The following is a 21,404-nucleotide window of genomic DNA, read 5'->3' as shown; positions in this document are numbered from 1 at the left end:
GAACGGGACAGGCGTTCTGACAGCTAATGAAACAGAGCAACCCAAAGCCAATGAGAACCCACAGATCTAGAACAGCACAAAACACACTTCAAATGGTTTATGTTACTGGACTTGGCAAAACAAATAAATGGAAGTATCATGAGGATCTTGGAATTCTTAAATACTACACAAGATGATGTAGTAAAAAGTACATATAAAATAATATACTGTAAAAGAGGTAAAAATCCTGAAAAAAATAGATGAGAAGATATTGATCAGCTCATAGGAGCTGTGTATAGCTGGGCATGAACAGGACACAAAGTTGGTTATTAGTGAAAGGAAAAAGCTAAGAACAGAGATATTCTGATTGATTATTTCAGTAAAAAACTAGTATCTGGAGAGCAAAAGGAAGAAAAGCAATTCACAATGTTAGTAATTTGTCCATGTGACAAGGAGCTAAAAACTGTTTTTTAAAAATGAGAAGTACATGGAAGCACAAGCCAAGAAACCCAAATCTAATACCTGTTGGATTGATCCACCAGAATCTATGCCTATATTGAAACCCATACTGCCACCAGGGCAGCAGCCTGCAGTGCAGGAAGTGCCAGTGGGAAGGGAGATTCTGCAGTAGTTGCTGAGCACTGCTTCAGAAGTTGGCTACCCTCAGGCTACAGGAGTGCGGCTAGCATTAACTGTTCTGCCATTTCAATTGCTTTTCCCTATCAGCAGTCTGCTGTCTGCTCTACCACATATCTGTAATCAAGTTAGTACAATGTAAACATTTACAAACACAGAAAACATAGCTGTCTCTAAAGAAAACATGTAATTGCAATTAAGTATGAATTATAAAACAAAACCTTTTGTATCCCAATTTGCTACCTGAGACAGCATGAACAATAAAATAGAGACATCTCAAATCTTCTTTTATAGGCCGTTACATATGCATTGCAACGTGAACTGAAAATGAAATTATTATGCTTTTGAGTGAGTACTTGGTGGCCTATTCACCCTTTCCAAGATTTTCATTGTCTGAATCTAAATAATCACCCAAACAAGAAACATGTATTGTTTCATGGTATATTATCTGGAGAGCTACAGTAAAGCAATGAATAAGTTGATCTAACTTCCTTTTTGCCTGTATGTCTTAGTACTGGACAGATCACTACTTACAGTGGAATGTGTCTGAATACCCTGGAGTGAAGAACATCCGTTTTCCTGATGGACTGATTTGGAAGCCAGATATTCTTCTCTATAACAGGTGGAAACGCTTTTATTTTCCTGCAGGGAAGGAGAGAGAAGACAAATGACACAGCCATCTAATTAACATGGATAGGTTTTGAGCACTTGGAATAATAGAAAATATGCATTCTCTTGTTTACATTATGGGAGGTCATATTTGCAAGTACTTAGTAAATAACAGCACCCTCCCTACCACCAATTCTTATTAGAATTTATGTGATGATTAGAAAAATATGTTTTCCTGGCTATGTTTAGTGATACAGATAGTGATAATTCTCTCTGGAATGATTTTTTTTGTCTAAATGTTTAACAGCTAATTCAAATCTGACTTCTGACTGCTTGCCTAATTCCACTAGAAGCAGGATAGGTAAATGCCTGTAAGAATGAGGTCTTTTCCAAACTTAATGATTCAGTGATTTTATATCTACTTTTACTGTCATATTCCTACTACAAAAATAGCTAGAATTTTACCCGCTCTTCTCTTCGAGCTATCTGTTCTTAGCTGGACTTTTTTTTAGGGGCAGATTGCCATCAATCTCCTGAAGAAACATTGGCTGACATTGATTCTTTCACTGCATACATTTGTGGATGTATTTGGTTTGAAAAGGTGGAATATTACTACTACTTAGAAAGAAAAAAAACCCCATAAGATTCTATAATAAATTGTTTTCTTTGGTAGTATATATAAAAGAGGGTAAATACAAACAAACCTGAAGAATTAAGAGAAGAGAAAATGGAGTGTTAAACAAGGAAATAGAACAAATGCTTATTGCCTATTTCCCTGATCAGGAAAGGTGTGTACACTGGAGCTCTGAAGCCTTCTGAAAGACTATGTGTAAAAAAGAAGTGACTTATTTTTTGGAGTATTTGCAATAAGCTTTATTCATACTGCTTTAATAGGTTTTGGTAGTAAATCACAGCTGAAATTGAATGATACTCTGTGCAAAAATTCAAAGAATGTTATCTGCGAGCAAATTCACTACAAATGCAATATTGTCTAAAGCAAACAGCAAATTCAAAATAAAAATTATGCTACTATTAAGTAGAAACATTACTAGCCCTAATGGAAGTACAAAACTTAAGCATACATTTTGGCCTGCAATCTAGAATTGCATTAGCAGTATCATGTTTTCAGTTAGGTTTTCAGTACAGTGGACTTGTAAAGAATTGCACTACTGACTACTTCATAGTACTTTATGACAGTATGAAATATGAAAGACAGAATATCCATATTGATAAGCTATCATCTGTTCTAAACTTTTCCTTATTATTTGTCTACGTCACTGTTGAACAGTAGTTAGACAAAAAAGTTCTTGACAGAGTTCTGAACCTATATTTACCAAAAGAAGTAGAGTAAGAATAATACTTTCAGTTATTCAAAGCTCTGTATCTATAGGAACTCAGTAGCTTTAATTACCTTCAAATAGTATCTTTCTTTAGACATAAAATCTATTGAGTACAAAGGAAAACTAGCAAAAACATTGTGTCCAGCGTTGCCTATAAGATGAAATAGTAATTAATCTGAATCAATTTTCCCTCACTGTTTACAGTAAGATTTATCAGTAAGGAATGTGAATCAATCTTTCTTATGTCCCCCACAATTAGACAATGAATTGTTTGCTTACAGTGCAACTCTTCACACTGCTGCTAATGAGCAAGACCTGTGTCTGTGCCTGTATTTTCTAGGGCAATCTGAACTTTTAAGAGCAAATGGTCTTCTCTTTGTGCAGCAGGAACATCTACTGCGCAGGTTCAATGTTGGAAAAAATGAGCACGAGACAGGGACTTAACATTGCTCCTTTCCTTACCAATAATGTACAGAATATTTTGGTTGGTTATATTTTTGTTTGTCTACATACAAAGCAATTACAGGAGGAAGCCCCAAGGAAAAGTACTAAGTTCTTTTTCTACAACAGTCCCAAATTAAACAAGACCTGGCTATGTATACATTTTGTTTTAAAAAAAAAATCACTTGTGGACACCCCCATTTCCTGCTGTCTGTTGTCTCAAGAAAGACCATTTCTGCCTCTCTCAGAGGCTTTGGTCAGAGTTTGGTTAGCAGTGCAGACCCCTGTTTGAATGCTCAAGCAAGGCTTATAGGGATCACTTCTTTGTCAGTAAAGGTCTTCTGCTGTCTCTGACATAGATGTAGCCACATAGATCATATGGCAGTGTGAAGTTGGGGCAAGCAGCTCACAGGTCAGTGAAGCAGCTCTTACTTCTGGTGCCTCTTCAGAAGTGCAGCTCCATACAGAGACCATCAGGGAGTCCCATTCCCATCAGAACTGCTCTGTTAAAGCACTGGCAGATGTCTGCTCTTTATTAAGTTGTCCTTTTCTGCTGTCATGACATGTCCACGTGCAGTTCCCCAGGTACTGGAAAGACCATCTGCTTTGTACATGCTGCACTGGTTCTTTTGTGGAAGGCAGGGTACTTGGTTATGTATTTGCTCGTGCAGGTGACAGGAACCTTTCATCTTCCTGATGGCTATTTTCCTCTGTGTCTCCGCCATATGCCAAGAAAACAGCTTTGTGCTGAGCATCACTCCAATTCCCCCTCTGCACGGCAGGAGCTGCCTTTTGTGGCAGCAACACCTATACAGTAGCAGGACTTGTAGTGTCAGCTGCAGCTGTGCTGTCCCTTTGCCATTTACTGATCAACTTTGTGATTAATGTTACTGTCACAGCTGTTGTGATTGTAATGCTGTGATAACAGCACACAATGACAGCGTTTGACAGCATACTTCTCCCCAGGGCCTACATGACTGCTTTGCTTACAGCATGCTTCTCTGCCTCTCCCGAGGGTACAATTACCTCTAAGTGATTTGAGGGGAGCTCTACTCAAGTTCCCCATACTGTAAACGCCTGTCAGAATCACTTGTTTCTGGTTCAAACATTGCAATTAGTGCTTAGTTTGTCCATACACCAGCTGGAAAATGCTCTGTACACAAGCAGTATACCTACCATGTATACCTAAACAAGTATATTTGCAACACTGATCTTGCTTAATGTATTTTTCTTTGCAAATTCCTTCTCTTGAGTGTCTTTTCCTATCTACCTTGATTTCATAAGTGACACCATTCTTAGGGAAAGTCCCTCAGATCAGTCCTTCTCATACTCCTGCTCAGTAACACACTGGGTATGCCATACAGCTGGTACTCTACAACAGCAGTCTAGAACTCTCCAAAGGAAGGCATCACACACACCACCTATCTGAGAGGCTATCAGTGCATCTGACAATCTATGCTTCAATATGAAAGTATGTATATCACAAATTAAAGTGTGTGAACTTAGCAATTTTAAACTATACTTCATAATATTCATACATCCATGCTAACTGTAGCTGAAGCACATTATACAATGAGAAGGATAACAATACCTGGAAAACTGGCAGCTATATTTCCTGTTATTTCCAGCCTATTGTAAAGAGACCAGGCCCAGTTCATCTTTGTTTTTTTTTTTTTGTTTTTTTTTTTCCTCTCCAAGGGAAGTAAATCTTGGCTAATGCACGAATTATTGCAGGACCAGCTGCTTCAGTGTCGTATCTGGCTCTCTTTCACTTTGCCAGTCTTACTACACCTATTAGAAGTGCTTATTTCTGGTGGTGTTATTTTTCAAATGGCCACACAGTGCTCATGAGTTCATGGAATAATGAAAACTCTGGTAGCTATGTCTCAGTTTCATTTTTCCTCTTTTACAAACCTGAGATTCTCCAGATAAGTCCCAGTGGAATTATATCTGTTAAGTACAGACTGCAAGACATTGAGATGACACAGCTACAACTTTTATCAAGCAGTTATACTTGGAAAAGAAATGTAGCAGAGATGATTCAAATCTCATCAAGCAAAGGCTTTCCTTGTTAGCATAATCTCAACTGAAGCACTGCATTTCAGAAAACAATTCGAAGCACAGTGGAAAAAACCATATGCTCCTTTTCCAGAAAAAAAAATATATTTTCAGGATATGTAGATACTGAGTTTAAGCATCTCCTGATGTTCTTTCGAGAATTGTCTTTAGTAAGAAATAAACACACCACAATTAAACCTAGGTTCCTCGTTTGCTTTCGTGTTGTTTTTAAAACGTTACATTTGCAAATGACCTGGAACAACAAACAGCAAGGTCCTTGAAGCAGTTTGTGGACATCTGAGACCTCTGTGTGAGGGAAAGAGCCCAGAATCTAACCTAGGAAGCTAAGAATATGATTCCTGGTTATTACTTTCTACTTTGTAAGCAATTCATTCAACATGGATATTTTTGCATCCTAAGCTAGAGTATGAGGCTTGACTTTCATAACGTAGCCCTTATTAAATTCAAATTACTTTAAATATTTGACTACATCCAGTATAGAAACACGTTGCAGAAGTCGGATTTCCTAAGGAAAAACTAAGATAAGCTTTTAAGATACATAATTTTGTATCAGAGTAGGTCACTTATTTATTTGAGAACATTTCAAAAGGGGGCATGCTACTGGAAAAAATATTGCCCTTAGTATACTTCTTTGCAAGAATCGTGAACATTTCACTTCCTCCCCATCTCAGATTCTCACTGTATTTTTCTGACAATGCTTTACAAGGTGATTAGGAAGTGGTGAGTTAGGCACTACTAGGAAGAGATCTGACACCTGTCATTGTCACACCACAGAGCTCAGCACAAGCACTGGCTGCAGGAGCGAGCCAGGCCCAGACATCCCTGTGAGCATCCACGTGCGTGGAGCTGCGGGCTCGGTGCCTGCTCCCACCATCCCTGCAAGGCGGATGTCTCATCTTGCTTCTCTCTGGCACAAATAAAAGCCCAAGAAGGAGCTGCTGTTAAATGCAGACTGCAAGAGATTTCCCTGTACAATTGCTTGAGAAGTTTTTAAAAAGTGCTTGCTATCCAAATGGAAATCAATAGAGCCATGGCACTGTAGTGAATCCCACAGGGTAAATGAGCAGAGGGAATGAGGTGATTTACCTCTGCTTAAGTTGTTAATCAGGAACAAATCCAATTGTATTAGGGCACTTACCCTGAGGCCACAGAAAACTGGAGCCAGGAGCAGAGCTGACAAGTTTTATTTTGGGGAGAAAGAATCCTTCTATAAAGAAATATCTTCTCAGATATTCAGATCTGAAGAGCATATAACCCATTTTGTTTCTTTCCTGTTCTAGTGCTGATGAAAGATTTGATGCTACGTTTCACACCAATGTTTTGGTCAATTCTTCAGGACACTGCCAATATGTGCCACCAGGTAGGCTATTTCCGTGTCATAAGCTTTGATAACTCAGACTACTTATATATGGTGTGGTTTCAAATTTGACAGAAATTCATCGGTATTTTACTTATCTCTAGCTAGCCATCAGCAGCTAGATTTAAAAACAGATGCACTCTGAATGTGGCTAATGCTTTTGTATGAAAACCACCATAGATGATTTCTCATTGCAATCACTTTAAGTATTCTGTCATAATGCGCTATTACAGAACTATAAAAGAAGATTAAAAAACCCCTTAATGTAAAAAGTTACTGTTTATTGAATCAAAGCTAATGTCTCAATAAAAACATATTCCATTAATTTAGCTTTCTTCTATTAGCATGTTAACTTCATAATGAGATGCTTAGAAACATGGTATGACACATATCATCTATTTGAAATGACTCACTGAATACTTCATCAAAACAATTTTGAATCTGGAAGGAATGTAGTTTGTGTTCGGTCCTCTGATCTCAGAGCTGTATCACTGAGTCGCTGGGTGTGTTCCAGTGGAGTACTGTTCCTGTTCCACAACTCGATTACCACAACTCTCAGAATTAACTCTTCCCAGAATCAGAATTTTAGATACTATGGCTATAGAGCCAAGTTCCAGGCTAATTAAATCTGAGCTCTCCAGATGACATAGGGGCTCACCTATTCTCATGTAAGATGTTCCATCTGGTGGAGGTTTTTCACTTGCATTCTGAGAACTGCTAAATGATGGAGCCTGATTCAACAAGTGGAAAATAAGAAGCTATAGCCTTTCTGAATAAATCAACATCATAAGGTAGCAAATAATCTTTCAAGATTTCTTATTTTATCCAGACTGAGTAATAGGAGAAAGTTTGTGTACCCTGCCTCATTTCTTTCTGATACACAGCATCTAGAAACTGAAGCTCTTCTCTGAATGTTTTCCTACTATGTGCCAAAGTGTAGTTCAAAAACAGTTTATAACATCAGCACATTAATAGTGCAGATCTTTCTCTTTACTGCAATGACTTCTGCTTTTCACATCTCAAGACACAACTCAGATTATGCTTTACGAGTAAATGCCAAAAGATGCAATGCAGGACAAGACCAGGTTACAAAAGACATGAAATTATGTGGAAAGAGCATTTCAATGTAGTGTTCTTGTGTAAAATCCAATCTAGGCATATTTAAGAGCTCATGCTACATAGACGTGCGTTGGTTTCCATTTGATGTTCAGAAGTGCAACCTGAAGTTTGGCTCTTGGACATACGGAGGCTGGTCCTTAGACTTACAAATGCAAGAAGCAGATATATCTGGCTACATTTCAAATGGAGAGTGGGATTTAGTAGGTAAGCTCTTCCTTTCTTGTTTACACTCTGAACTTGCAGCCTTGTCAGCACTTTACTGCTGAAGTGGGTAGAATAACAATTGGGAAATGAAGACAAATTAAATTAATAAATGACCATGCTGATGGCATTTAAAGCTGTGAGAACAGACTTAAGATGAGAATCAACATTAAAAAGTGAGCTTAATTTAGTATATATTTTTATCTAATTTTCCATTATTAGCAGATAAAAATGACTTAATTTGGAATTAAATTTGAAGAAGCAGCTTTACCTATAGCAAGACTTAGAAAGCCATATTTATCTATTGCTAAAATAATCACTACATAATATAGAGCCTATTGACATTAATGTTGCGTGCTCTTCCTTTTCCCTCTTACACAGGAGTTCCTGGGAAGAGAACTGAGAGCTTTTATGAGTGCTGTAAAGAACCTTACCCAGATGTAACATTCACAGTAACTATGAGACGCAGGACTCTCTACTATGGACTCAACCTTCTTATTCCTTGTGTACTGATATCGGCTCTTGCCTTATTAGTGTTTCTGCTTCCAGCAGACTCAGGAGAAAAGATCTCACTAGGTAAATCTTTAATAGGATATGGTAAATATTACCAAATGAAGAAAGTCATCCTTTGTTCAAAAAGAAATTTTAAATCTTAGGAAACAAGGAGGAATAGCTTGTGTGCCCTATTCTAGCTCCTAAGCTATTTTTACTATGTGTGATCCTGAACAGGTGTCACTGTTCAACCTTTGCTGCAAGCTGTAGGGGACACAGAGCCATGAAAGGTAGAAATTCTCACCAACCAACCAGAAGTGTGATGACTCCTAACCATCATCCTTCAGAAGCAAGGTTTCATTTTTTTGATGTTTAATTGCAGAGGGAAAAATCCACATTTACTAATTAAGGCTTAAGCTTACAAATCTGCATTTCTGCATCTCAACGTGGCATTCTTCTTAATGGTTCCTTTTAATAGTGAGTCATGTTAAGAGCCTAGGATTTAATTCTTGCCTGCTCAGAAGGACTGATTCCATTTAACTGCTATATTCTGTTTTTAATAGCAATTCTAAACTAAATTATTGGCTTGTGAAAAGTCTGATGAGTTTAGATACTTGATCCTGAAGATGGTGGTTAGATATGTAATGAAACATTTTGCCTCATTCCAAACTGATAAAACACTGGCTTCTGCTTATTGTTTATTATTGTTTATTATTATTGCAACTGTTAAATGGTGGAACATAAGTGACATTTCTCCAGAAAACAGTTAAAGTGAGTAGTAGCCTCCCTAGCCAAGAACTTCCTCCCCATTTTGTAAGATGAATTCCTTGTTCCTGAATACTTTTCCACCTGACAGTGGTTCCCTGTTGTTTTAGATGACTCCTGAGAAAAGAACAGGGTCCAGATCCGAGAGATGGGGACTAATGAAAAATCAGCTGTTGCAACTTGCACCCAGCCATCAATACTAAAAAATGTCCAAGTCTGTCCAATACAACAAAGCAAATCTATTTTTTCAGGAATCTTATGTAGTACACTACCTGTAGCTTCCACATCTATTAATCAAGTCACATAAGCTCAAATAGCACAAATCACATCATGTTTCTAAAGCAAATGAGGAACAAGAAGTACTTTGATTCACCTCAACTAATTAGCAAAACGTGATAAAAGCCGAATGGTTACAAGGATCTAAAAATATATACACCCATGTGAATTCAGAAAACTGAAGCTACATCAAAACTTTCCTAGTCACAGTGGTGCCCTGGGCCAGCATTGGCACCAGCTTGGTCACCATGACCCTGCAGCTACCAGGGCAGGAGCACCAGTGCTGCTGGCAGCCCAGGGGTGCAGTGGGATTACAGCTGCCTGGCAGGGAGTGCTGTCTCATGTTCACTCACTGCTGCTTACTGCCTTGTAATTACAAGCTACTGACCTGCTTTCTTACTTCACATTTATTCTTCAGGTATAACAGTTTTATTGTCTCTCACGGTCTTCATGTTACTCGTGGCCGAAATTATGCCAGCAACATCTGATTCTGTGCCCTTAATTGGTAAGCTAACAGCAGCTTTTATTCACTTTTATTTTTTTGTCAAATGAGAAAGCAGTGACTTGGCATGAAAACCAGTAGTAAAGCAAACTACATACAAAGGCCTGCTGTAACTGAAGTAAAAAACAATGCTCACTCCACAGGAGTATACAGCAGTGAATTCCTTAGGGACAGAAGGTGCCTGGCTCCTCTGCATGGGGAGTGAGGCAGAGACACACTGGGGGAAGGAACACCAGCACCTGCAAAGGCAGCAAAAGCAGAGCTTGCAGGGAGCCTCAGAGACTGAGACAAGGAGACAGGACACAGAATGGCTGCAGAGCTGCAGTAGGGGACTGGCAACCCTCCTTAAGGGCTCCCAAGAGGCCTGTGTTTCCCCAGTACTAGTCAGTAAGTGCTGCCAACTGAAGTGTCTCATGCATGTGATGCTCTGTACAAATCCTGTGCTATTTAGTCAGAGAAAAATAAAGAGAAGTGATATCTCAGTTTTGGAGAGTGTAAGAGAGTCAGTTTCCCACAGAAGCTGCTGTTGAGACACTACTGATGAGACGTGAGGAACATGAGATGGGCAGAATGAAATCCTCCCAGTTCAACTGCTCAAAGTGAAGCAAAAACTAACCTCCAAGCTACTGCTAAAAAGTAAAAAATAAAAAATAGAGAGGACCACCTATTCAGAGTTGCTTAGGAAAGGCAGGTACTCATTTTCATTACTGAAGGTTGCCTGCTCTCTCAAAACAACAGCTGCTTTCTGTTTTTAAGAAATCTTTCACCAGTACCCAAAGTCACACATGTAGCACTACACTGGAAAAATAACTTCATGCTACATTTACATGTACGTAAACACAGCTTATAACAGATCTAAAACAACATCTGCCAAAGTACACTGCTATAATTAACTGTTTTTTTTGCAGCTCAGTATTTTGCCAGCACCATGATCATTGTTGGCCTCTCTGTTGTCGTCACTGTTATCGTTCTACAATACCATCATCATGATCCAGATGGGGGAAAAATGCCTAAATGGGTAAGGTTTGAATTTAATGCTTTATCCATTGCATAAATGTCTGGATCATAGATGTGACACAGTAACTAGTGATTCATTTTTACTGCTTACTGTTAAATAAAAATCTATGTACATACCCTTGCTAACCATTTTGTTTTGAAAGGCAGTTTCACCAGAAATTGTGTGTCCAGATCCCTTTCTTCTTAAAAGAATGAGAGAATACGTATTTATTCATCTTGCTTCTATAATCCAAATATTCTTTACAACAGGTAGCAGCACCTCAGCATTTAGCTGGAACCTAAATGTATAGATGAATATGATTTTCAAATAAGCTGCACAAGTCAGAAGTGAAACAGGTAAAAGGAAAGAACGGGGTACTGGTGGAGACTACAAATACACAGAACTTGCATAAAAGTGCAGCTGCTGCAAATTAGCTGTTGTGCTTACAGAACCATCACTTGCCTACAGCAGTCTTGTTAAAGATGGCTGCTGAAGTAAAAGTTGCTCTGAAAATTCTGATCTTCACATTTCTAATCAAAAACACAGAAAAACTGAATTGTTCTTCTAAAAGTGGTACCTGGATCCACAGGGGACTCTCATGACTATGTATGTATATACACACACACACACAGTATTCTTCCTCACTCCATGACCTTCTCTTCTTCCTTTGGGGACATGGGTTAGTGGGTATGGTGGGGTTGGAGATGGATTTGGAGATGGATTTGATGACCTTTGATATCTTCTCCAACTTTAATGATTCTATGAGTAGGCATGGTGGTGATGGCTCAACAGTGGGACTCAGTGATCTCAGAGATCATTCCCAACCTTAATGATTCTATAATTCTAGTCAGGGACATTTTTCTATAAGCAGTTGTTTTTACAGAGAACTCAGTCTCCAAGTTGGAATTACTAATTATTGATTAATATCAGCTAATCATCCAGTCTTCCTGCCCAACAACTCATGGCAGCCAAAGGCTTTAGTGAAGATGGAAAAGATGGAAAGACTTTTTTTAATCTCTCTAGAACAATCAATTATTATCCCTACCAGGAAAAAAAATAAAAGCAGCATGTAGGGCAGTGCTTTGCAGACAAGAGGTGATATTCTCTGGTCTATCCTGGGGTAGTGACTTAAAAAAAAATAAGAATGAAGAGAATGAAAGGTATGTATCTCTAGAATGATGACTGAAGAGACAAATCTGAGTGTTGAGTCAAACATCACCAGAAAACAGTACTACAGATACTTTGGTATTGAGAAGCCAAAGCCCACTGGAATTTATTTGGATACTGCTGTATTGCACCAGGCTGTCAGTTAATAAATACTATCTTTCTAGGTGAGGCACAATAGCAGGGAAAGAGTAAAAAGACAAAAATCTATATTTAATTGGAATGTTTGCCTGGATATAACATCTACTCTAAGTGGTAATCCTCAGTCAGAATAAATAGAACAAATCTAATATTAATTACAGTGCAAGATTTGTATATTATATAAGACAATAATATTTCATTAGTGGTCTGGAAAATAAACAGTGGAATGAGCTCTTAAAATCTGACTGAAATAAATAATAGAAGCTTGCATCTGAATTGGAACAGACCCTGGCTTGTCTGCAGTTTCTGTATGGCTGGATTAAGGCAATGTGGAAAACAAGAAAATGATACACACTAATTAAATTTGCACTTCAACGTAACATTAATAACATAAGATCAACATAATTTTTCCATTTCTTCTCCATGTAACATACAGATTTGTTTTCTAAAATCTACAGTCAACTGCCACAAAAGTAATACAAGAACAGAGCCAAAACACTGTAAAAGTTAATGGCCTATTCCAGCCCAACATAGCATCTGTTTTAGTAGCCCCCCTCTGAGCTGTAATGCCATATGGATTTAATATTAAAGCACAAATAAGAAAGAATTGTAATTTGCACTACAATCTAAAGCAGAGCTACTAAGACAATTAAAAAAATAACTTATTTGGTAAGCATTTTTTATTTATTCACTATTTAGAGTAAAGGTAGAAAAGACTGTCATACTGCTGCTTGAGCATAGGGGAAAATCAACACCATGGAGACTCCCAGCAGGGAGGCACTCCTTGTAGTGACAGCCTGAGGCAGCTCACAGCACTGCTGGAGTAAGAAAGCAGCCTCAGTGAGTGGCAGACTAACAATCTGGAAAAACAGTACACCATTTTCTAACACTTCATCTCAGAGTAAGCAGAGACCATGGACCTGAGAGTCACAAAGGCTACAGAAATACAAAGACCTACCAAGGCAGCAGCTGTATCAAGAGGTGCTTATTCTCAGTAATCTTCTTCCAGACAAGAATCATCCTTCTGAACTGGTGTGCTTGGTTTCTGAGGATGAAGAGACCAGGGGAAGATAAAGTGCGTCCCGCCTGTCAACATAAACAGCGCCGATGTAGCCTGACAAGTGTGGAGATGAACACTGTGAGTGGCCAGCATTGCAGTAATGGAAATATGCTGTATATTGGGTTTCGAGGACTGGATGGGATTCACTGCACACCCACCACTGATTCAGGGGTGATCTGTGGGAGAATGACCTGCTCACCAACAGAGGAAGAAAACCTTCTGCATAGCGGCCACCCCTCTGAAGGTGACCCGGATTTGGCTAAGATCCTGGAAGAGGTCAGATACATTGCAAACAGGTTCAGAGACCAGGATGAAGAAGCAGCCATTTGTAATGAATGGAAGTTTGCAGCCTCTGTAGTAGATCGTCTCTGCTTGATGGCATTTTCAGTCTTCACCATCATTTGTACAATTGGTATCTTAATGTCAGCACCAAACTTTGTAGAGGCTGTATCTAAAGATTTTGCTTAACTCTTAACTATGATTTGATTCTCTGAAATATGATATGTAGCAAATAAGAGTGCATTTTTTGGTTTGTTTGCTTGTTTTTAATGAGTATGCTGTATCTCACTGTCCTCTGTCTCTTGCCCTACCCCTTATTCCCCTGGCACTCCTCTGACCCTGGGTTCCTTTCAGAAGAGCAGCACCTTTTCAGAAGGGGAGCCAGGGATTCCCCCCTTGGGCTGTGTGCCCAGCTCCTCTGAGCACCCCTCTGAGCCGTGGGAGATGCAAAGCGAGTACTTCAGAATGAAAGAATATTGCTCCAGCATCTTTTGCACACTTCAAACTGTCTAGTACATACATTAATAGGTAGGCAATTAAATGTCATTTCTTCCACAATTTGCTATAAAAGATAGAAGTTAGTCCATCTTAACTGTTTGAGTAAGCTTTTATGTTTAGGAGAAGATTAAACCCGAATGAATGGAAGCTCAAACAGCAGAGAAAAAAAAAAGGTAAAAACACCCTGCTTTTCAGTTGCTGGTTCATAGTGAGTACGGAGTTCTCAGCTCAGTCGCAACCAGTCACACCTTTAAATCCCTCACTGCATTTAAGAGAGAGCTTACGTGAGTATACAGGATTCTGGTTTTGCTTGAGACACCAGAAGGATTAAAGTCAAGATGAAACAGCACATACCTTGTCCTTCTGTCAGTTCCTGGACTTGACCTAGAAGTAGGGCTTGGATTCACAGTAATTGCTGTGTTTATTACAACTCCCTTCTCTCCAGGAAAAAAAGCATCCTTCCACGTAACAACTTCTATCAGTTTTTACCCTTTACAATCACAAAGAAAATGAAGTATTTATGATGGCTTTACCCTCATCTGTTAAAAACAAGTTACACACTTGTCTCTTCACTTCTGCATTGAAATCCAGTTAACAGTAACTGGTTTGTACATGCTCAGTGACAGATCCAAAGCAAAAAAACCAAAACAGTAAATCATAAGATCCAGCTTTCCATTTCAAAATGAAACATTTGATCTGTTGTTTGCTTATAGCCTTTTATAGCCCTCTTTCTGTTGAGTCACTGTAACATGTCCTATTAAGAAAACTGCATCCTTTCTGCTTCAAAGAGCACTAATGAATTAAAAACTCTATAAATAAACTATACATATTTCCTATACAAGGAAAGATTAAGACTTAAATACAAATTCTGTTTTATGAATAGTGCTGAGCTGAGAATACCAAGGTCTAAAACTGTGTATAAAATAACTAAGAACCAGTCTCCTCCTAGCATAGCAACATTCCTACCATGCTATAAGGATTAAAAGACGCAGGGGAAGATTACTTTAGCACTGACTGCTTGCTTTGTCCTGAAGAACCCTGACTTTTTGGCTGAAATGACACACAAATGGAGGCCTGTTGTGGTACCATGTTTTCACTATCATATAAACTTGAGGCATCAGTCCGTATCCCAGAGCGTATTAAAATAGTGAGTGAAATGCTCTCCCTGGGCATCACTTCTTTTCTGAGAGCTGCTGCCCTGACAGCAAGAAAATCAAACTGCGTGCCAAGCAAGCCCAGAGTCACTGCAGTCTATTACCAGAGATGACTCCCAGTTCAGGCACCTTCATACAGATAAAAGGGCAGGAGAAGGGAAAGGGGGCAGGAGTGAAAAGCAGGAGGATATTTCTCATGGTTTTGTGAATTCTGTCTTCATAAACATTCAGCCAGAATCTCATACTGCAAAGACCTGAGTAAAGATTTTGAGTCCTTCTTGGAATCCTGTCTTGAAACCTTGTCTGAAACTCTTGTGTGAATAATTTCTTTTCTCCCCCAGGAACAATTATTAAGAATTAGCCACACAGTAATTCCTGCAAGTAGTTCCTAGTTTGTAGATAAACAGGAAAACGTGAGTTAAGACTCTGAAATGAGTTTTGTTTGTTTGTGGATGACAGTGTGACATGTGCTGCTGCTCTGAGTGACAATTCTAGAACAAGCTTCCTGTTACAAACGCTGGTTAGCACTGGTATTTTTCCTTTGTAAGTAACCCTAAGTAGTGATGTACAATGTTCCGTTCAGGATTATTTTTTTTTAAAGAAGCTCTGGGGTCTTATTAGATAAGAATGTTTAAAAAAGAAAAGACGTGTGGGGACACGTGCAATGGGATACAACTACTGTGATCATGTACTACTTGACACATTACACAGGAGGCAAGAGAATAAACCTCTTTCCACCAGCATCTATTTACATTTTCTGTAGAAAATATCTCACTAAGTACAGGAGTTTTTTTAAGGGAGGAGGGAGAAAGTGACTTACAAATTGACAGTAAGCTTGTTTATTAATGGCAGATGCACCTGCACTTAAAAACTGGAGACTGGTGACTGACCCTTGGCGTAATTCTTGCCTACATTTGTATTTCTGGAATTGTACTGTCAGCAAATACAAGGTGTAAGGCACACAACCTGTAAGACACCAGCATTGTGCCTGCATTACTGCCTTTAACACTGGAAGGAGTAATGAAGATGCACCAAGGAGAAAAGTGAATTCTAGTTTTCCCCACTGTTAACACAACCCATAAACATTTGGTAAGAAGATGGGTTATAAACCTTAAATACAGCAGTGACAACCTGTTATTTTGCACCTACAAGTTAAACTTCCATATGACTGAGCTAAGCAAAATTGGTGTTTCATGTCAAATTGTGTGTGTCAAATATTTGTGTGCACTAAACAATATTTTGATCTAAATGCTGGGAAAATATTTATACTTCAGAAAAGAGATGGGAATAAATGCTCTATACAGTATGTGTATATAATATATAGACATACATATAAGGATCTGTTATGATCTTAAAGAGTCCACAAAGTAGGATAAGCAAGTGGTTGACCACAGCTAAGCTCTGACTTGCCTGACAAATTGAAAAGTTCTCTCCAGAGGTCAGCTGTTGTGTACAATACTGTGTGAACAATGTATACTACTTTTTCTGTTTTTATATTGAATTGTATTGAATATTTAAAAAAACTTTTTAATATTTAAAAGTAACTATTTAAGCATTAATGCCAAAAAGGTTCCAAACAAAACTTTAAAAGGTTAGTTTTAAATACAGATGAATTATGTAAACAATATTTAAAACCATAAATTATTTTATATAAGAGTTGATAATGCTATGTGAGACTCTTTTTAATGTTTCTTTAAATTCTCTTTACAATCTCTGTAGCTGCAGGATGTAATATCAGTTCACCTGTGACAATTCTACTTTTCATTTTCTCTACCAAGAATAGAAGGTAAACCAAAGTCATGGTTTTTTTTTCCCCTCTTCTGTTTGTTTTCCCTTTTGTTAGTGTCTTTTACATTAAGAAGTACTGAGTAGAGGGCATTAGAAAGTGATGTTACATCTGTCAGGTACTGACTGTCATATAAGCTCTTCAATATTTTTTCATCCAGTACAAATAAAAGATTTAGATCACCAGAAATTTGATTCTCTCTCACTTTTTCTAAGATGGAAACAAATTCAAGCAGTAAAGACCATACATAACCATAGAAGAAAAAAATGTCTTTGGAAATAGCATTCTGTGATGAGAAAGCTCTCTGATAATTAAAAGCACATAATATCCTCCCTTATCCTCCTAGGAAACCAGTCCCACACCAAATACATATTATCTTAGTCATACATGGGCTGTCAAAGTTAACTGAATAGGAATGCAGTGCCAATATTCTTTGGACTGCCCTCAATTAATTCTCCTCAAACCTCCGAGCAGAAAAAATTAAGAGGAAAAAGCAAATCAATCCCAGCTAAATAGACTGCTGATTTATTATGCCATAGGGTTTATTCATTGTCGACTGGTGAAAAAAAAAACTAGTCAGTAAAATACCCCCCAATGGAAAGAAAAATCTGGCAGTTTAGACAGATGTGAGCTGTATTGCCCACAGGCTGAGGGCCTCCTGAAAAAAAGCTCACTCTCTTTACAGCATCCTGCTGAGCACACACCAGTACTGAGAAGCAAGGGTTGCTGAAACACAAGTAACCCAAGACGTCATCCTCTCATTTCTCCCACACTTGTGAAGAATCACCGATGAAGACTGGTTGAGATAGATCACCACAGTCACACAGCCCACAGTCATTATGAAGCCAGTCTGGTTTTGGCTAGGACCTGCTGCTGGTCACACAGCCAGGTATGTCCGTGAGGCTCACGCTGATGGCTGCTCACTTGGCCAAGCCAACGTGCACGCCCTCTCTCCTGTAGTGCTGACAAGCAGGGCAGATGCACTACCTCAGCATGGTTGCACGGGTTTAGCACCACACATCCTATAGACAGCCTCTGGCACTTTGTATAAGCCTGTTACCACACATGCTTAATCTCTGAAGCACTTGGAGGTTGTCTGGTAGCACTCTCAGACATCTGGTTTGTTATTATGGAGCCTGAAGGCTGCTGCGGTTTAGGAGCTGACATAAGAGCAGCTCCAGTTCATTGAAGTGTGGGTGGCAATGTCCATCAGAGCACTGGGTCTTGTGGCTGTAGGGAGTAACAGTACCAGCCAGCCCATTTTAATCCTCTAACAACAATCAGAACATGTTTTATCTCCATCAAAACTAGGTTATCTTAGCCTAACCTCATGATATTTTAGCATCAATATATCCCTAAAGGCTGTGAACAGAATCTGTACATACTACTAAAGCAAATCTAACCTGGAAATCAAATGAGAGTTTACCAAGACTATAACCATAAATGAAAGCCTTTCATTGTCACTGTTCCTTGCATTGCATTTGCTGCTTACAGGAAAAGGTTAATCTAACACTTATATCTGCTTAATAGCAGATAATGACAGACAATACTTCTCACATGATCTCGTCTTCTGACCCAGAAAAGTCCTTCCATTCCTCTCCCTCCCCATTCACTCCCAATTAAGAATTGTAATTTATTAACAGAGTATGAGAGTGCTCAAGACCAAAACTTAGTATCAGTGCTTTATGTGCATTTTTGCTGTGAAGATATCACTGAGTTTTCAGAGCTGCAGTCATACCTGTAATTGCTCTTTAAAGCAATAGCAGATTAAAATAGAAAGTAGCTTAAATCATGTATATTTTTACCTTTAAAAAATAATATCAGAATCACAACATGATCAACTGCTAATTTGGGATGGGCATACATGAGAATAACATCCACAGATGTTTTCATTCTACCTAACTATTCAGGATATAATCCAGTGCCAGTCAAAGGCAGAGAAATCTTCCTACTGAGTCCAGAAGTCTGGGATCAGGACCATGAACAGTCCAATGAATCTCACAGTTATCATTTATGTATTACTCTTGTCCATGGAAAGCATAGAAATGAATTAAGAATGAGCTACCTATTAAATATTTATATTAGCTTGGCTATAAGCTTAGAAACCAAAAGTCTGGGATCTGATCCCAGAACAAGATCTATCCACAACATTCCTTGATAAGTATTATCTTACTTCATGGTACACATGGCTTACATACAGCCGTAAAGCATTCCCACAGATTTGCTACCATACAGGAAATCCAGTTTAGGACTGCTTCTGCTGATGTGACATGTTTGCTGCTCTAGCCTTTTTATCTCCTATTTCTGATCAAAAGAAATCTAGTCAGCAGACTACTGTGACCAGAAAAAACACACAACATAACAGGACCGCTGTCCTGAAAGAAAACACAAGTTTAACTCTTCAACTCAAGTGAGGTTGTAAATCACAAAATCTGATGCTATTATGCCAGCCTGCTCACTGGAGGGAATATGCTCCTACTGAATATCTGTGCCAACACTGCAGTGCACATATACCTGTGGCAGTGGAGAAGGCCTTCAGAGACAGCAGCAACATTCTTGCAGGGTTCAGCCTGCTAGCCAGGTCTGCTGTGGAGCTCATACAGAGAACAACTGTTTTCCTGGTTCTCCTGGCTATGTAGTGTAGGTATAATGAAAAGATACTATTTTAAGCACCAGATAATGCTTAAACCAGCTTGAAAGATTTTTCTTTAGGCTAGGTGAAAATGTTCTTGAAAGCGATGGGCTACAGCATGTATCCCAGCACAATAATGATTTGGCTAAGACAGCTGAAGGTTTGTTTTTTCACCTTTTGCCTTCTCTGCTTGGGGAAAGCAATTAAAGAGATAAGGGAGACTAAAGAGCATTTTAAGTGTTTCTGCTTCCTTCAGGACTCCCTCAACCTAATTCTACTGTTGTAGACCATCCTATTATTCCCACAGATAAGCTAGGCACATTAGGATGCTACACTCTGGTTCACCATTTTAATGTGTTTTCAAAAGGCCTAAAGCTTTAAGTACCTTTATTCTGAAAGCACTCACAAATGTTCTTGTAAACATCATCCTTTTAAAACAGATTAAGACCACTCTCATAATACAACAGTAATTATTTTGCACTAGAAACAAATCCATACAGAGCAGGTGATAATAATACAACATACACTGTCCACATTAATTATTTTATGATATGACAGAAAAAACTTTGCTGCCAGCCCTATTGAGTTCCTTTTCTGTAGCCCTGAGATACCAACATGCCCATGGTACCCATGTGGAGGCCATCATGAAGACAGAGCAGGCACTTCACAGAAGCACATGACAAAAGCATCCTGTCTGGTTCCTCCAAAGACTCCTTGCTCTGGCTGAGCAAGGCCTGGTCCTCCAGTCTCTCCTTATGGAGCCCTGCCTCCAGACCTGAACCACCTCAGGGACCCTCTGTTCAACTAAATTCAGGTTATCAACATCTCTCTTGTGCCCAAAACTAGGCACAGCAGTCATTAGGCAGTATCTGGAATACTGATTTGAGAGCACTTCCCTCAGTCTTGGGACTTCCTGATCCAACTCCCCATACTGCTGACTGGCTTTGCTGCCAGGGCACTGGGCTGGCTCATGCAGCCTTCTGGCTACTAAGGCTCTTCTGGTCCTTTTCAGAGAGCTCTTTCTCAGCCCCAACCTGTATCATAGCAGGGTGTTCTTTCATTCCAGGTGCAGGGATTTACATTTTTCCCTCACTGAGTACCAGCAAGCTCTTGTTGGCCCCTTCCTCCGGGCTGTGTAGGTCTCTACAGCAGCCCTGCTATTGGTGATGTCTCCAGCTGGGAGTCAGAGCAAACCTGAGGGAAGAGCCCTCCATCACTTCCTTACAGACCACTGGTAAGGACATCAAACAGGATAGATGCTCTGCAGTTATCCACTTATTTTTGGACTTTAAGTACAATATAACCATGACCACCAAAGTCAATCACCAAATAAGAACAGGTTTTTCTTAACCTATCCAGCTGTCATTTACAACTTGACTTCTTAATAGCAAGTTTTCCTTTATCTCTCTTTTTATTCTCCTTCTCTTAAGCAAGTCTTTGACATAGATTGAGGAATCCTTCATAACTTTTGAAAAGTAATGCTCTCCTGCTTGTTCACTAGTTGTAAAACCACATCTGTTAGACTAAGTCGCACTGCAGAAAAGCTGTAGTTCAGATTAGAGTCCAATCAGCTTCTGCAAAGGACAGTATGAACATCCTTGTTTTCTTTTTTCTTTACTATCAGAAATGGACTTACTCCATACTAAGCTGAAACCAAGTTAACAGTAAGTACAGCATTCATAGCTCTTTCCTCATTACATCAGTTCTGCATTCTATGGAATTTAAAATTCTTCTCTCTGCAGTCTAGGTTAATATTCATTATCCTAAATGGAATTAGCAAACGGCTGCTATAATATTGATTAACTTGTGTGGTTTATAAGTGAAAATATCTTTCAGTTAAGAGAGTAGAAACTAATATAGGGAAAGGTAAAAGGAGGATTTGAGGGACTGACAGGGG

The 21,404-nt window shown here is 38.9% G+C and overlaps 1 protein-coding gene across 1 annotated transcript in view; it reads left to right on the top strand.

Annotated features, from left to right (window-relative positions):
* Positions 1-13,883, top strand: part of LOC136046926 (neuronal acetylcholine receptor subunit alpha-7) — a 41,085-nt gene extending 27,202 nt beyond the window's left edge. Inside the window, exons 4-10 of the mRNA XM_065733806.1 lie at positions 1,128-1,237; positions 6,365-6,444; positions 7,597-7,764; positions 8,143-8,337; positions 9,713-9,799; positions 10,705-10,814; positions 13,108-13,883. Coding sequence (XP_065589878.1) covers positions 1,128-1,237; positions 6,365-6,444; positions 7,597-7,764; positions 8,143-8,337; positions 9,713-9,799; positions 10,705-10,814; positions 13,108-13,626 — 1,269 coding nt within the window. The 3' untranslated portion in view covers positions 13,627-13,883. The remainder of the gene's footprint in view (positions 1-1,127; positions 1,238-6,364; positions 6,445-7,596; positions 7,765-8,142; positions 8,338-9,712; positions 9,800-10,704; positions 10,815-13,107) is intronic.
* Positions 13,884-21,404: the final 7,521 nt, after the last annotated feature.

This window comes from Cyrtonyx montezumae, unplaced genomic scaffold, assembly GCF_038088225.1.
Source record: "Cyrtonyx montezumae isolate F1298 unplaced genomic scaffold, pur_monq_1.0 scaffold_17, whole genome shotgun sequence".
Lineage (NCBI taxonomy): Eukaryota > Metazoa > Chordata > Aves > Galliformes > Odontophoridae > Cyrtonyx > Cyrtonyx montezumae.
This window is presented reverse-complemented; position numbering and strand designations above follow the sequence as displayed.